Source organism: Metopolophium dirhodum, chromosome 7 (assembly GCF_019925205.1).
Source record: "Metopolophium dirhodum isolate CAU chromosome 7, ASM1992520v1, whole genome shotgun sequence".
In the NCBI taxonomy this organism is placed as follows: domain Eukaryota; kingdom Metazoa; phylum Arthropoda; class Insecta; order Hemiptera; family Aphididae; genus Metopolophium; species Metopolophium dirhodum.
In genome coordinates, this window is record NC_083566.1 from 27,331,625 (window position 1) to 27,351,221 (window position 19,597).

The following is a 19,597-nucleotide window of genomic DNA, read 5'->3' on the forward strand; positions in this document are numbered from 1 at the left end:
ATTACTATTAATATAATAATCCGAGTGCTCTCGAAACGTGTAAAATAATCGGGGTGCGGGTATTACGAAATGGCTTCGGTGATGGCTAGGTGCTAATTAAAAATAGGTGCTTTTCACATGCATATACTATAAATATTAAATAGGTTCAAATATATAGTCCACGGACCACGAATTAAGAAATATACATAATAATATGATATAATATAATATGCAGGTACGTTGGATGAGATTACGTCCGAGAGGATAATAATTGTTGCGCCTATATAATTCGGTGTAGCTTCTCTCGCAAACACAATATTATAATATATAAATGAAGAAACAGCGTGGAGCTGCGGAAAAAGTGTCGTAACCGAATACCACGAGTGAAAAGATAATAATATATTAATGTAATTAAAAACCACTAAAACACCTCGTAACCCAAAGCCCACACGATCTGCAGACGTTGTACACACACAACTAGTAAACCGCCTCCTCCGAAAGCAAATTATACTATGGTAACTACAGTTTGCAATCGGAAACGATTGGACTAAATTTCCAATTCTAACAAACATATTTATTGGGCGGTGATGTATTACTAAATAGTCCAGTGTTTCCGAACCCGTGGCCCACAGTGGCGTGCTCAGAATTTTTTAATGGAAGGAGATAGAAAATTTGATTGCAAAGTATATCGTGTGGTCGTAGTTACTACACCGGAATAACAATAGAATATATAATACATTAAATTTCAATAAATATTATTTTGACTATGCTTTGTAAATTTTGGTTTTAATTTATAAAAATACGTACATACATTTTTCTACAACAACCCTCATCCCACAACTTATATAGGTAACTACTTTAATTATGAATTCTATTATTCAATGAAATATAAATGCGGTTTCCAAAAACACTACACAGACATCCAACGAACAAAATTCTCTATTCAACCTATTGCCTTTTGTTTCCAAGAAACAAATCTGAGACCCAACAATTCCTTCCCAATACGGGGGTTCAATTGATACTTTAAAAACCGCCAAACAAATTTGCGTGCAAGTGATTGCGTTTCTATATCCGTTAACACCCTCATCGAAAGCACGGAAGTCCCTATACAACCAACTCTTGAAGTAATAGCCATCTCTCTATATCTAAAAAATCCATTATGCATTTGAAACAATTACTTTACATTTACTTGCACTGGGACAGTGGGACTCCATTCCATCTACCAACAAACTTAAGTCCATAAAAAGTAAAATATAACACGTAAAATGTAACACGTTGATACTCAATAAAAAAAAAAACTATGAATAGGTAAATATAATGAATCAAAAACTATGTATAAATTATTACAAAATGCATATTATTATTTGTCAATTATATATGGTAATGAAAAACAATCCAATATCAAAAGTATTTGTTATTATTACGATTGCAAAAAAAAGGTTATTGTGTGGGGGGGGGGGGATCTAAAGGGATGAGAAAACCCCGTTCACTACGTAACCTTTTACATAGTAATAAAAAGTCAAACCAATTTTTTTGTCGATTATTCATTATTAGAATCGTACACTTTAGGAATGCCGAAAAAATATTCATATGACATATTATAAACCTAGCGAAGGCACCATATTCCACTTAGAATAACAGTATCTTCCAGAACTACCCATCCCGACCTCCACATACCATTCGTTAAGAAGAGTTTGTCGGCGACTCTGTGAAATTTTCTATAAATGGTCCTAACGTGCCTATTATTATAACTACTGCGCACAGATAAGAACGGCGGTAAAACCCTGTGCTGAATCAATACAAAAAACGTATACGTAATATACCCTACCCTCGAACTGCTGGAGCCACTGGTACAAGTCCTCCAGGTCGATGGGCTCGTCGTCCGAGTCCATTTGTGAGCCGCGTCCGGCCACGGTGGCGAGAGGTCAGCGACGCGACGTTTCCGGACGCGCTATGACACTTGTCGTTCCCGCCGCGCCGCCATCCAACCGACTTGTCGTCGTCGTCGTCACTGCTAACTCGCTGTGCAACAAGTTGCCGCCATCCGTGTACGCGGTGGTGGTGGTGGTGGGGATGGTGCCGCCGGCGTCGGCAGCAACAACAACAGACGGACGAGTCGACGGCATCGCGACTGCTGGCCGACTGGTCACGACGCCGCGAGGGTGGCGCGACGTTTCGCGCGGGTGTCTGTTGGGGTGGCGAGCGGCGGTATCGGCCCGGGGGTGGCGCCGCGCGCGTTAGACTTTCCGCGTTCTAGACAAAAGACTCCCGCTGCGCGCGCGTACCCAACCCCAACAAAAGTCGCAGCACGAGGAACCAGAAGGTTTATGTGTGTTTCGATGGTAAAATAAAAATGTCTTTTACCTATATTAAGTAGAAGTACCTACGACCCACCTATTTCCTACCTATATAATAAGACGTTCCGGCTATTTTATTGTGTATTTATTTTTGATTTCGAGCGACTTCACTCGTGGTAGGTATACAGACATACATTGTGTTTAAAAAAAACGAGAATCAGCGTTAAAAACTAACAGTAAATATTTAATAATAATATTCATAGGGCTAAACAGGTACGAGAGCGGTGGTTTAAATATTACCGAATGACACGATGATCGTCGTATAATCGTCGCGCCTGATCAACATCGCGGATATAATGATGTTATATAATAGATAGCTAATTGTAATTTTAATATTATGGTGTGCGAGCGTAGAATTCAAATGACAAGGAATCTATAATATCGTTATTTCTTAAGTTTACATCACAGTCGTATAAAATATACTAGTCCCGGATAATATAGCGGCGATGCGGTTTCAATAAACGGTAATGTTAAATCCCGTACACACCAATACCGTAAAGCATCCGTCTGATTATTTTATTGATATTCTATTCTAATCGAGCCGCCTAAACCTATTTATGCTGTTACACTATCATTATATTACAATATACACTCGTTACAATTATTGTTTTCTTATTCATGATTTCAGAATGTTTACACAGTAAATGTTAGTTAGGTCAACAAAGTGAACAAAAGTCGTACGGCAAATATTTGTGTCACGTTCGCAATTGAGATTTATAACGAAATTGTTCAGCGTGGTTATCAATTTGGACAAAATAATTATGCAGCGTGTATCCAAAACGTGTAAGTTCTATATAGGCATATATGTACGCAATTTAACACAAATGTACAAATGTTTTAATAGAATTCTATAGTACCTTGCGAAGAGATGAATATTAAATTTAAAAAAAGAAATTTAATATACTAGAAATACCATATACCTTTATTATATTTTGAGAACATCATGAAACATGTTTCATATAATACAAAATTGCGAGAGGAATCAAAAGGTTTTCATAAAATATATATTCCACGAAGTAATTTTATATGAAATAAAAACATTTTTATATTTTAAATTTTAATTACTTATCCACAGCATTTTCAACTAACAGTTTTGATAAAACAAAATCACTTGTTCCAAAAAGAAACGGATACCACATATTTCAATAATTGTACTCAGAAAAAAAATCATAATTAAATAACTTAATAATATCATCTATAGGTATTGTTTTTTTATAAGAATAACGCGTACTCGTTCGTAAAAAACAAATACGTCTACCCATATATACATATAATATAATATATATATATTTTTTTTTAACTTGGCGGCTACACTTGCACAATGAAAATGCGCGTCATTACGCAGAATTCAAAGCTACTCGTGCGCATTTCATTGTTCCGACTAACTGAAAAATTCACTTGTCAAATGCACATATTCTTTTTGTTAAAAAGTAATTAACACGACACAAAGTTCAAAAGATACACTTAATCATTTTCTCGTCCTTAAACTGCTTTCTTTGATAACAGTCCACTTCCTCTGAATGTACAAGATATTTTCCTTTGAACGTACTTTTAAAACACTCTCGACTCATGTACATACATTACAAGCATAATGTATGATTTTTAACCTAGTTTCGTAGTTCAAGTTACGGCCGTTGCGGCGTCAGAAAAATTACATATTTATGGAAGACGTTTAAATATGCGTGTCACAGATCATAAACACAATACGTATAGGTATACCCATAATATGAAGTATTGAGTGAGCAGTGCAGTACTGCTTCATCACACAATGCGCCGTGTATAATATATTATTACATAGTTTGAAACAATATACGAAACTCGTTCAAAACACAAATACTTAATATTACAACGTACACAATTATTCGATAACAAACCGCTGCACGCGGATACGTATTTGCTCGAAAATTTGGTCGTTTCCAGTGCGCATATTATACGTACCTATGTATAATTGTGATCTGCATGTTAAACACGGGCAAATGCAATATTGGCGAGACCGCGGCGTTTAGTGGCTCTGCGTGTAACCAAATAGTATAGCACTCTGGGGAACGGACCGGATCGTGTTATAGGTACGAACAGTGCAGTGTAGTAATCATACATACATACATACATACATACATATTATACCGTGTGCAGACTGTATAATATGTGTTCACTATTATAGTATCGAATGCACCACAATATATATAGTATTACCATTACTCGTCTATGCCGCGGTGGTTATTGCCGTGTAATTTTAGCCTAAATTGAGCATCGAAAACCCTATATAACATAATACACACCTAAACGTAATATTTAATATGTATAGAGGTACCTACGTGGCTACGTATATACACCGCGCTGCAGGTATTTCAAATACACAACTATAGGTACCCATAATATAAAACTATATCAGAGTATAGGTATAGTGCCCGTCCGCGGGTAGCATATAATAATAATATATATATATATATATATACAACGGGTATGGAGAAGGGGCACAATTGATTTTTCAGTCCGGCGAACGAACCTAACTGGGCTTTTCCGCTCAGGAATTCGGAAGCTACGCCGGGCAGACGGGCAGGGCGAGAGTATATAAATAGCGAGCGAGGTGGCCGTGTTTGCAGTCTAATCACGTGTGTGGTAGTAAGTATACGACGTACGCCATGGCGCATTATATTGTTGAGGTCAGGTCATGGGTTTGCGTCTAGAAATTTATCAATTACACGGGCGACGACGGACGTTTGGCACGCTGCGCAGTACGCTGTCGTCTTACGAAAACAAATCCGAAAGCAAAAATGTCTTGCTGGTTTAAACGGAAAACGCGAAAACCGTGTTCGAATACCCACCATGATATTATATATAGCGACACGGAAGACGGACGATTTACTTATATAGGTCATCCCGGGTGGTTAAGGAGAGACAAATGTAACATCGTTGTCATCGTCGTCAATAGCACAAAATTTACAAAAAAATACTATTGTCATTTCGCCACACGGTATCTGCAACTTATCGAATAATTCAGAACAGTGTAAAACGCCGATTTTGATAGCGCGAAACAATTTTTCGATAAACAATAATATTATATGTCCATAGGAAGTCCACAATCTAGGGTACACCAATCTAGCCATTTGGTCGCGAATTAATGTGATTTTAACCTGATGAGTATCAACGCCCGTTATATAAAACGACTGTACAAGAAATAAATCACTTGGAAATATAGTTAAACAATAATTACATCCAAGAAATGCGGTATAATAATTGAGCATTTTATTTATTATATGGTCACTAGCTATGCAATTTATGGACATCACTATTATAACAATATATATTGAGAACTATAAGATTCAGTTAATTAGATCTGAAACAACGTCCAATTATAATTTAAATCTTAAGAGGATTCTACACTCACAATCGCTGTAATACACGCATTATGTACATACCAATTGTACATTCCGCGTTCACAATGCAGTTGTGTTGTGTCGATCGACTTGAAAACGATTTCGATTTGGTCATTTATGTTGGGGTCTCTAAAAACCTAAAAATCTAAATGTTCTGCATCCCTAAACTTAGTTTTTTGAAGATAAATCGAGTAATTAAATAAACGATATATTTTGAATGTATATTAGTTTTTATTTGACAGCATATATTAAGAAACATCTATCTATTACAATAAAGCATAAATAACTAAGTACATAATATGTAAAAAAAAAATGTATTATATTGATACTTTCAGTACCTACATATATAATAGGAATAAAGGAAACATTAAGAGTATGAATTATTTAAACAAACTAAAACAACTCGTAAAACAAATTAGATTAAGCATAATAATATTAGTAGCATATTTGGTAGTATACCTATGGTTTAATCTCTGATTTGAAATTGTATTATAAATCCTAATAGCTTTGATGGGTGCTCTAAAATGTATTAGTTCGTCAAATATAATTTCCACATTGGAATTCTAGTTAAAACAGAAGTATTCATAGACAAATACAAACAAAAAGGTTTTTGGATAGCGAACTATAAGTTCTAAACTAACCATTTTCGAAGTAGGATTCCGAAAAGTTAAGTAGGTGTGATTCCTAACATTTCAGTTAACACGTTTATAGATATTATTTATTAATGTAAGTATATATATGTATCTTTGTATACAACTATTATATATAAGTAATTTATATTTTATATATTATAATATAAATGCATATATATTATTATTATTACAATATAAAACTATAACTATAATACTAATAGGTAGGTCGTACTATTAGGTACAGTTGATTGAAAATTAATATCGAAAAAGTATTTTTAAAAAAATTTTATTTTTTCGTTCAAATAAAATATTGTTAAAATGATAAAGTACTATATAGTTTCCGGGATTTTTTGATTTCAAATATCACAGTACGGAATGTGGACCTATATAACCACAACATCATATTATAACGAGTGTAATAAAACATCTAGGGTCTAGACAGTAAACAGGCCAATTTTATACATTTTACGCATTTTTCATAAAATATAAACTTAAATTAAAGTTTTAATAATATCATGACATTTGTGATACGGATGGTGAGTGGGTGACATATTCATAAATAGAACGTAAACAAATTGCGTAAAAAGTTTTCTCGTAGAAACTGCCAAAGTATTTTGAAAAAATCTCCAACGTAAAAGGAATGAAACTTGACGTCTTTACGTTAATAAAGTTTATGTTACACAATTAGCTTTTATTTTAATATAAATTTATAAGTATCTAGGTATTTTAAATACTCAACAAAGTAATACATTTTAGGTTTGATTGGATTAGAGTTCTGAAATAGGTAATGATCGTTCGAGATAAAAAATTCAAAAATGTACCCAATGCCCGAATGACAATTATATCATAATTGTACTGATCCACCCACATTACTTTGTTTAAAATCCATTTTGACAGTTTAATTAAATTTGATGATAAAATGTTACAAAACTTTTCACGTTGCCACTGAATCTGGGCTTAATAAATCATCAGTTGCATTATCAAAACAACATTTGAATACAATATCACTTGTGGATAATTTAAAAGTAAAATAGAACAACTTTAGGGCAAGAAATGTATAATTAAATTAATTTTTTTGAAACTGATATTATTGTTATTTTTATGCAGTACAAATTATACGACACTATTATTTCGATGTGATTCGAATTTGTTCCATAAGAACAACGTAATGAGATTCGCTGGCTGGTTTTTCATGGTTAACGATTTTTTGAATATGATTTGTGTTTTTTGTCAGAAAAATATAAATATAATAATTTACAAAGAAACGGTAACAAGACACGATAAATAAATAATGTATGAAGCGAAAAAAGAGAGAACATTCTTGTTTGTGCGCTGATTGAAACATTATGCGACGACTGCACCGTCTTAGGAAAATCGAACCCAAATTAACTGTCTAAGTGAATAAAATAAAATAAAAAAACCGGGAAGTAGATAACGCTCTGCTGTACAGTATGTGTCGAGTGTATCTCGTCATTAAGTAGACTGTAATGGATGTGTTAAATTTAAATTCAATGATAAATCATTGCATAGGTACGAAAAATGATTCTGAGCGGAGGCCTTATTACTTATTAGTTGAGTTATTACTAAGTATAATATTATTTTATATTAAACTTATATATTGCTTTTAATAAAATGTATTTATTAGTAAATAATAATAATACGGTAAGTTGAATTTAGTTTTGCCGAAAACATTGTATTATTTATAATATTAATTCATATAATATATTAAAATTGTAATCATTTGTACATTTGTATGATTAGTATCATATTGTTATTATCCTTTTTAGATGATGCCGAATTAACATAGAACGGGGTGAATAGGTGTATAAATAGGCAATACCTTAAAATGTATTGATCTTAATAACATTTTAAATACTTATGTCAGTGTGCAAACAGAATACTATAATAGTACCTATAATAAACGAATACAATTAAGTCCACACGAATAAAAATTAAACATTATATTATAAAAAAAATCTCGAATGACAATCATCGATCACGACAACCATTTTAAACATCAATCATCCATAAGTCAAATAATTTATATATATATATATATTAAATATTAGTATATTCATTGGATAGGTAGATTAATTTGAAAAAAAAGAGTAAAACGTTTATAGGTACATATTATTATAGAATTAATAACCCAAATTTAACCTTTTACGCTATCTTTCAGGTCTATGAAAAAATATTAAAATTGAAATTAATATAGTAAAATGTCTGTATTAAAAAAATAAAAAACGGACAATTTATTTAATAACACTTAAGCTGTAAGTGCTGGACCACAGCGTGATATATACCTACCTAGACGAAAAGGATGTGCACACAATAGTACAGTAATAAGTATTATAATAATCGGACTTCTTTCTTGCGGTAAAGCCGCTATTGCACTAATATACGTAGTATGGTAGCAGTAAACGGACACAACAGAGCACTACTGTCGCATAAATTATAACCCATACACTGTGTGAACAATTCACATAAACAACATATATATAAAAGAAAAAAAACACTGGACTTAGTACTGTAATATTGTATTCGACATTTTCAAATCTTCCAAGTTTACAAACATTCTAGGTAAATTCCGCGTATCAAGCCTACGTTCGATTTCCGATCGATTGAATTTCGCAATTATATAATATAATATAATTTAGTTATGTATGTCAATTTTGCTCAACACAACTATAAATATAGATGAATCAAAACTTGATTAAAACTTAATGTATTGTAAACAACTATAAAAATCAATTACTAAACATTATTCGAAAAATTATTAAAATTATAATAATAATTGCTTTTTAATTAAATACCGAATGCATTACTTTTAAAAAAAGTTCATTATCTAGTTCTGCAATGATTTTATGGTAATTTCTTAACTATGTGCGTATAATAATAGGTATTACATTGTTTCTATATGATAACTACAATGCACATTATAATTTAACGAAATACAAATTTTTTCATTAAAGTAAGTATAGGTGGGCACACCTAGAGTTAATATCATAATATAAAACGTTTTGTTAAAATTAAATTACGTTTTTTTATCATTATTTATTTTATAAGTATAATATATTTTTTACCGATTTACCTTATGTAAGTATATATAAACATTGCATACATATATACAATTATAAGCTACAGCCTTACTACTATAATATTATATATTATCTATTTAGTATAGTTCACTATAAACTAATAGTCAATAACTAATTGTATTACCTATGTCTGTTTTTGAGTTAAACACATTGAATTCCACACAAAGCGATGACGTATTAATATATCCCTATTATAACATCGTTCGGTGTACCTATTTAGACTGGAAAATTGGGCGCACGAGAAGCATCCGGGAAATCGTAGTTCTCATCGTATCAGCGGTGCAGTATGTATAGGTATATTTATATAGTATTAGCAATTTTCTCTTAACAATATTATTACATACGTTTGACATTCGTCGTCGGTGCGCCATAATAACAACACACACGAAATACACGCCAACGTACACACGCGGAACATTTTACTATTAACTATGATTATAATAATAATGCGGTGATGAGTTTGCACGTGCGGCGGGTGGGTATATACCATAACATCAGCAGCTATATAATTGTGACGGACGAGTAATAGTAATATAGTAATATCATAATAATGATATCGTCCAAGGATAAGGTCCCGCGAACTGAGGATGCGTGTGAACGGACCGGCTATATACATATAGGTATAATATGTATGGTACGCAAGTAGCCCAGAAAACGCGAAAAATAGAAAAACAAACAGGCGCAGGCGAAAATCGCGTAATACCCTGCGTGCTATATATTATATATTATTTTCGTCAGCGAATTGCATGTGCGTACGGCAATAAGTATTATTACGGCATCGCCATCACGCGTGAGTACAACACTGTGCAGCGATACAATATTATATATATCGTGCCAAGGACTTCTCTACAAGTCCGCGGCGTTCACTAGGTAGGTACATTATAATATTATATACCAATACGTAATGCGAACATCGCGGAGTGTAGACGCGTATTGTGAGCACCACTATATGAATGCGTGAAACCCAGCATATTATAATAATGAACCGATGACGATATATAATATAGTAATATTTTTATTGTTCGTGAAAAAAAAAATAAATAAATATCGCAGTCGAACCAACACCGAATACCTACGCCACCGGTATAAATATATATGTGCATGTATAACGCATATTATATTATTATATACTTCGCGGTTATATACCTATATACGAGCCGTGACTAGACCGTAATTATCCACGGTCGTTTTGTGTCAGTATAGCGAGAAGAAACGCGCGTCGCATCGGTCGGTGCGGTTCGATTCAAGCCGACCGAACTATATCGCACATGCTGCATATAATATAATATCATTATTTTATATTATAAAAATAAAGGGGCGAGAGACGCATTTATAAAAAAAAAAAAAAAAATACAAAGGGCCCTCAAAGCAGGTAACGAGACCGCTGTAATATATACAAGGTGACTCACCAAGCTTTCTCACCAGCCTTTAAATACTTTAATAATGCAAATTTATTCAATTTCTAATTTTTTAATTTTTAGATTTCTGAGTATTTTTAATGTTTTCAAATGAGAACTACCTTTTTTTGAATGAGTACATTCTGAGTTATTAAACTTTAGATCTATATACTCTCGCTGAACAGAGTATAGGTACCTACTAAGAACGACAGTCCCTTAAACTTTTTTACATACAATTTTAAAATAAGTTACAAACTACAAAATATAACTAAACTAACTTATAACCATCATTTCCAAATCACGATAGCCTCCCCCACCCATCTTCTTAATCTGTTATCCATAGTACTTGGAATTTAATCCCGGAAAATAACCGAATTATATCATTACATTAATCAGTACATAAGGTACATCAACATTTAAAAAAAATCGTCTGGTCGATAATTTACAGAAAAAATGAAGTTTATATTTGAAAAAAAAAAACATAATTGCATAAACAATCTCCAAGTACCAATTTGAAAATATGGTCTTGAACTACCTACACTTACAACTCCAAAAATCATAATTTGAATAAATTCATTATTAAAGGGTTAAATGGGTGAGCATGCTTGGTGAACCATCCTATATAAACAGCTTGTAGAAATAATATGGTAGGTATATAACCTATATATAATAATTATATATATATATTGAGGTAGTATACGTAAAACGTTGTGATGCGGTGCGCCGCCAACTGCAACTTTTTCTACCCACGGGTGAATGAGCGAGCAAGATAAAATCTCATTTTGATCCGTCTAATGTATATGTAATATATATACAAGCCAAATATAATCAATGAACAACAATGACCCGATTTGACTTTGAAGAACAAATGCGCGTATCGAAGCATTCATATCGCGATTCGCCAACGAGATGTGCATTGCAGTGCGCAGTGAGTATATATATAGGTATAATAAAATGATTATATTACATCGGGATGAGCTTTATGAATTTTAGCTTCAGATACAGGAAAATCGTTAAGAATTTGAAGTGGCTTATTGTGAATAATTAAGTAATCATACTATACATTTATCATTGGTTTTTATATAACAATAATTCACAGTGATACTTAAGTTTACCCTTTGATTTTATTACATAATTTTAAAATAACGGACGTCAATAACTGATATTCTATTATTCATCAGCATTCATCATATTATAATTATAATCATACAGTTTTGATGTAAGTACTTATATAAGTATTGAGTGGAGTGGGATACTTGGACATTTTAGATGTGTTGTGAATCTCTGTTCGTCTATAAGCTTTAGCTCTTCTTTAAGTGCTTTTAAATAGGTAAGGTTATTATAATTGGTTTAATATTAGTTATTTATGCATGACAGTTTCCAGAAAAAAAAATTACTCGTATTTACATTGACACAAAAGCTTACTGATTAAATATGAATGTCTTAAATTATAAATAAAAAGGAACGACTATTATAACCTATATTTAATGCAAAAACATTAACGCTGTAGGTACGTTAAATATATATCACGTAAACGTTGATACTAAATTATTAATCCTATATCCCTTATCCCTATATAATATGCATATTATAATATTTGGTTCGACCAGAAAAAATTTCGTAAGACAGCAATAAACATAATATTAATTTTAACTTTGTTTATTATAACTAGGACGTATTAAAATTTACTAATTCACATAGGGTAATTCACCAATATGCTTACCCCCATTTTTTCCTTTAATAATAAATTTATTCAAATTCTGATTTTTGGAACTATTAAGTATATCTACTCAAAGACAATATTTTCAAATTCTTGATTTTTTTTTGTTCTACTTAAGAAGTGTAAAAACTTTTGTTTTTTAAACGAGAATCCCCTTGTTTACAGTAAATATTAAGTGGTTTATTTTTTTGAAAATGTTGATGTAGCTACCTATAATTCAAAATTTGAATGAGTAAATTCTCAGTTATTAAAATATTTACACTAAAGATAATAGTCCTTACTCCTTAAAAATGGTTTTACAAAAATATAAATTGGATATATATAGGTAATATTGGAGATAATATATTTATGATGCTCAGACTACTTTTAAAAAATATTTATGGTGCTAAGATTAATATAATAATTGTTATTTACTAAAATGTCAAATAATTTAAAAACTACTATAGCTTAAATTTTGATTCTGATACGTCAGAGATCCGAGAAATTATCCGCTAAATAACTCACAGAAGAATGAGGAGGGTTCTCATTTTGAAAAAACAGAAGTTTGTATCTCAACAGGGCACTCCCTTAAGTAGCAAAAAAAATCTCAAGAATTTGAACTTTTTATGAACTTTGAGTAAATATTTAAAAATTTAAAAAATAAGATTTCGAATAACTGCATTACAAAAGGGGGTGAGTTTGCTTGGTAAACCAACCTGCAGGTATACCTCTATGTATATAATAATATCATACATAAATATAAAATGATATACGCATATAACGTAGGAACTCTGCAGTATAATACTTCAACATATAACGTTGTCGATTAGCGCATAATATTTTGGTGATGCCATCAAATCCTCGTAAAACCCTCTTCATCGGTTGCACGATTAAGGTAATATGGTATAATCGTAAATCGTTATAAATGTAGGTATGCGGATATCATTAACCATGTAATAAAATAATATGTGGACATAAGACACAATACGTACTCGTCCGATTTTCAAAACAGAAACCGCGTTAGGTATGTGAGGAGCTATTGGGATTAAATATAATTGACTAATTCCTAGATCACTTTGAAGCTATATAAGTATAACGGTATATATATATAGTTTAGTTATAGTCTGTATCCAGTCTTGACACAAAGAAATTCCAAGTCTCGTGCGCAGTGTAAATGCGTTTTCAGCGAATGTTGGAGGAAACTTATGGTCGTTAAAGATATTATTGATTCAGAATAGCCCTACAAAGCTCTCTCCTCGACGGCATACGAAACGCGCATTTATATATATTTTACTTCAGAAGCAGTTATGATAATATAATATAAATTAATAACGAAATAATCATATAGGTATACGTATTATAGTAGTATAGCAGCACCTATATATATAATATTACCTATTATTAAATTAATTATAGTGTATACGTTTACCCTAAGTCCCTAAGTCCTACTCGTGGGGTAAGAAAAACATTTTACAACGCAGCACAGAACACACACATACACACACCTATGTAATATATATATATGTACGTGAGATGTAATTGGACGAAAACTTTGGCCAATACTGTCGATACCGACAGGGTTTGTGCGTGACCCCGTGGTTTTAATGAAAAACGGTCGGAAATATATTACATTACGTCAACGCGTATAACCTGTAAAAGGCTTTAATGATAATAAAGAGAAATACATACCGCGATTATCCGTAACGGAAAAAGCGCGTACACGTATAATATAATAAAACATAAAGGATTCGTGACGAAAGCTGAGTGTTTCGAGTACACATATACAAAGGTATATAACATATAATATATATAATATTATGTATATATATATCGTTCCTACCGACGTAATTATGGTTTTTTCTCCTCCTCGTGAGTAAACTGTGTATTATAATATATATATACGTACAATATAAGTCGCGGCTGTATCGGTCAGTGTTCAGATAATTTTATTGGAAATATACTTGCCGGTCACGCACGCGCGTATAATCGTACACAATAATCCCGTTCCTGTATAGTGGTCGTCATCCAAAATATATTCCAAAGAAGTCTCCCGGTAGCGACACTCATTTGAGTTACAATAATATTATGATCACATGAATGTCAACCATTTCGACGGTTATATCTACTATCTACCGCCCACGACATTTTCTGCGCGGGGATAAACCTAAACCGATTACTTGATCGATTTTATCCAGCGTAATATGATACGAGATGACTAGTGAAAACGCAAGCAATCATCAAAACGCGATAGCCTGCGCACTGTACATTTATATATAGCATAAATATAATTATATGTAATAATGATCGTTGAGTGGTCAAACTGACTCATAGTACATCACCTACAATTGTTAGTTTTTTGACAGTTACGTTTACAAATGTTGAATTTTATGTAAAGTTACAAAATTAGATTACACAAAGACCGAAGAGGGTTAATAAAGATCGAAATAATTTGAATAGCGAAAGATGGGTTAAGAGTACCTATTTGAGATCTAGGAGTCCAGGACATAGGGTAAGGAAGATCAACGCAATAACGCGGTAGATGAATTAAAAAGGGTAGGACCGGGAAATATGATTGAGAGTCGACAGTATAATTATTATGTACGCATTAGCAAGGATTTAAGATTATGTTAACTCTGTGTGGTATATAATATATACCATATTATACAACCACTAAAAGATACTTGAATGTCATCAGGAATATACCAGGGTAAGCTCTGTATAGGGTATATCATATATAGAAAGGAGAACACCTTATAACCATATCACTAAAAGTTGGAATGTAGAAACAAGGGAAATTACAAGGCCTGCAGATTGATTCAATTTTGGGGGAGATAAAGCGAAATTCACTGCAGTTTAGCATCGACTTTACGCATATAGTATAGTTGCAGGTCCGAGATAGAACCAGCTATAGTTACCGGACTTAACTCGGTGGGCCGGACCAAATTTTGGCGGATTAAGTATTTATACATTTAATTTTTCTAACCCATTTTAATGGGTTTTTTGGCTGGTAAAAGTTCTCAAAGTCGGCGGGCCGGTACTTACCCTATACCCGGCACTGATATACGTGTATATATAGTGCGTAACGAAATGCTACTCGACGTCGCGGAGATGGAATAATAAATAATGATTTCGCCATCCGACCACGGTAAGTATATAATGTAGCTATGGAAGTGGGGGGGGGGAGTCGAATTGGCACGGAAAAACGGCGAAATAATCGTCCGTCGATACATTTACATTATTGCTGTTAATGTATAATTATTATCGTACATCGTGGCGCTCCCACCGCCGTCACCGCAACCGTCTGCGTTTACGATTGTCGGCGGCTGAATCGCATAACGGTATAATATATATAATATCGGTCGGTTAAGGGGAAACGGGCAACGAAGGCTGGGTACGCGCGGGGTTATTATAACGATGACTGAGCGGCAGCGGAGAGAGAAACCGAGAGATTATAGGACGCCGACGACGAGGACGCGACGTGCGATTGATAAATATTACACTACATATTATAACGGTGGTCGTTAATACCGGCCGATTTTAATGGCCCGTCGTAATGTCCACCGCAAGTATACCATATATTGTATATAGTATACATCGCACGAAGAAGACGTGTAATAGCGTTAAAGCGTCTATATAATGCACTATACATAGGTGTATACGTAATACGTATAGAGCCAAAACAGGCATAAACACAACGCATTAGATCCGAAAAACGCGAATCGCGAACAATAGGTATAGTGCCTAGTGGGTAACGAACGTTGGTGTCGATACAAAATTTCTTGTTTTTACTGCAACGATATAACACTGCGAAAAAGTTCATTACATCGAGAGTGCGGAAACGACACGCAAAAGTAATTGTTTTTAAAGTGTTTTCGAAAAAAAATTAAAGCATTAAAACATAATTTACTATAATATCATCTAAATATAACATATAGGTAGGTACTATACAAAACAACTGTAATACATTTGTTACAAGTCAAATGCTACTCACAGAACACAATGCACCTACTACATGAATATAACTCGTAACATAGTATATTGTGTGCGATTAAGGTCGAGTCAGACTTTTGCGTTATCTATATCATATTATTATGTACCTGAATTAAAAAAAAAAAAAAACAATTTAAAGATAAAAAAACACCAGCAAATGCTACAGCAAAAGCTTAAAATAACATAAAATTAAATCGTAATATTTATGTCGGTTAGGAGTTTAGGACATGGTAATATACCATACACTTACAATATAATATTACAACACTACGTGTACGTGTCATAGGTACGGCGTAAAGTTATGTCTTTGAAATAAACAATATTATTAACATTATTTATGGCACTCCACTGTAATCACAGGAAGATGGACGTAAGATAGAGACACTGAAACTGAAGCAGACGAAATACTTACATTATTTTACAAGAAAATATGGTTTATTACTTATTAGTTATTAATTATTGTAGACGTAAGTTTTGTAATTATTGTAAAAGTTATAATTGTTGAGCGTATTACATAAACCAGTGTGATTATAGTTTAACGAAAAACACTCAATATCTTGAAAAGTTCAAATATTTATGGAAATACTTTTTTTAGATATTGTGAATGAAAAAAATTATATTTTTTTTTTGATATTATTTAAACCTTTTTACTTTAATGAATTACAAGCTTAATATATTTTTAGAGAATTTCAATATAAAATTAGCAGTTTAAATGATCGGAGTGGGGTGGTACAGTGGACCCCACATAATGGTCCACTACTCCACTCATCTTAACTTTAAAGGCTTGTAACTATATGATAACGATAAAAAAATTAGTATATCTGTTGTTTTGTAAAGACTTCAAACTATTTATAAAAAAATAGGTATATTTCTAGTCCAACAATTTTCTGATGAGAATCGAGTGTTAACATTTAAAATAACCTGCACTTTAAATATACGATGTCGTAAGATAGAGGATCATCCAAATTTCTAAATTTCTTGAGATTTAAAGAAAAAAAAGAGTTCTATTTGAGATATTGTGGCATTTGTCGTCTTTCGGTCGAAATATCGGTATATACTCAACTGTGAGCATATAATACATATACATGTGTATCCAATTTTCCGGAACTACCATCTCCGAATCAATGTCGTCCAAACACAATTGTTTTATTGTTCACGACACACACACATAACGGTGACAAAAAAAAAAAACCTTATTGTGTTTGGAGATAAAAATAATGTATACGAATGCGGTACATCGCGTAAACTTTCACTGAATCCATAGGGGATTGACGTTTCTATAGAAATAACTTCCTTAAACGAATAATATATGGGGAAAGTTTTTTCGTGATTACATTTCAATAGTTCTGCAAAAAAATAAATTCCACGCGTTCGATGGAAAAATATACATATCATCATTTTGTTCACATTTCGATAACGTGTGTAATGTGTGTATACATAGCAGCAAATACATGCGTATGCGAACATAATATAAACGACAAAATCGAAACGTTTTATAGAGCATGGTGTATATAAAAGTATTTACTTCATTTTATGTAGGTACATCTGTATAGTATAAATATTATGTTGCCTTATATAATAGTATAATATGAAGTATACGATGTTATTAATGCCAGAGCATGTGGGTACAGCACGATAGTCTTGAGATAAAACTATAATATTAATTCCATAGAATATAATACTACAGTAGTATCGAAAGTATTAAAATTGTTATGTGCTTCGTAACATACACTTACGTTTGTCTCGAAAGATGTTATTTATATTTCAGTATAATAATATCCACGCCTGTACAATAATGTTGTTTTATCCAATATGATATAGGTAGGTATGTATTTTGTCTGAGGCATTTAAAAACTATACTTAAAATCTTGTTATTGTTTTTCGTGTATTTAACGTCGAAGGAGCAACAGTACGATAGTTTTTGAAACATTTTTGTGTTACGGGAAAATTCCAAAAACGACTTAAATAACTATACTTTTTTATAAAAGGTCCCAGTTATTTGTATCATGGAGTCGTCTTGATGAAACTTTTGGAGCACTACTCTTTTTATTCTTAATCATTTATACCTATTTTTAATGGGATATATTGAAGTATATATAAATATATATTATATATGGATGGATAGTCGATTCCAGGTATACAAAAGTAAAAAATAAAAAAAAGACAAAACTGTAAGTTACCAATATAACTCCCTCGCCCGGCACAGAATCTAATATACCCGTGAAAGATCTCTATGAACAAAAAAATATATATATATATATCAAACGACTCGGGGGAGCTACATGATAGTAACCGTAAACTTTTATTCGGAGAACGAAAAAGCGGTTCCTTATCGTATACGACCAAACGGAAACACGCGCGGGCTTTATTGCACGTCAAAAGCGTATATATATATATATACGCCATTATCAGACACTATACGGTACTTCTTTTTAGCGAATAAGAAGAGGAAATAACCATTGCGTCGAGAGATTTTGAATTATGAGATTTATTTTTTTTTTACGCAGGGGGTTTATATCGTTCCGTTTAGTTTGTAGCTCAAACAAGTTTTTCGACATACCTACCTATTTAAATCGTTATTTTCGTTTCACAACGTTTCGAAAGAAAAAAAAAACCGCGCTCGAAAGAAAAATGCGAGTTTTTTCCCAGACAAATGTATATTATAATATGAATATTATGATGTACACATAAGCACAGTGATGTACCCATCCGAAAATTTCAAGCAGACAATAATGTATTTTTTTCCCCTCCACCAAATATTACTATTACACATGTCGTCCGCGCGTATAATTTTAAAACGCGCCATCGTGTCGACAACACTCGGTTGAACAACGTCAGATTTCCATCAAAACCAAAGAATCATCGGATTCAATAGCTGATCATCTCGTAAATAGCCGACCGTATCTAATACAAATTGTATACATACGATGTAATAATAACAGTTGGTATATCTAATATAATACACATAGGTTAGGTATATTTATCGTCATCGATCGAACGTCACGAGCTACTGAACATGGACGCGTTTTGTTGGACGGTTTAGAGAGGAGTAGGCTTTTCTTCGGTCG

At 32.6% G+C, this 19,597-nt stretch overlaps 1 protein-coding gene across 5 annotated transcripts in view; it reads right to left on the bottom strand.

Moving 5' to 3' along the window:
• LOC132949218 (disco-interacting protein 2) overlaps window positions 1-19,597 on the bottom strand; it is a 157,372-nt gene that overhangs the window by 45,317 nt on the left and 92,458 nt on the right. Inside the window, exon 1 of one of the 5 annotated variants that reach the window (XM_061019993.1) lies at window positions 1,808-2,105. The exons of the other annotated variants lie outside the window; for them this stretch is intronic. Within the exon in view, the coding sequence (XP_060875976.1) occupies window positions 1,808-1,871 (64 nt within the window). The 5' untranslated portion in view covers window positions 1,872-2,105. Of the gene's footprint in view, window positions 1-1,807; window positions 2,106-19,597 lie in introns of those variants that run through there. 5 annotated transcript variants of the gene reach the window in all.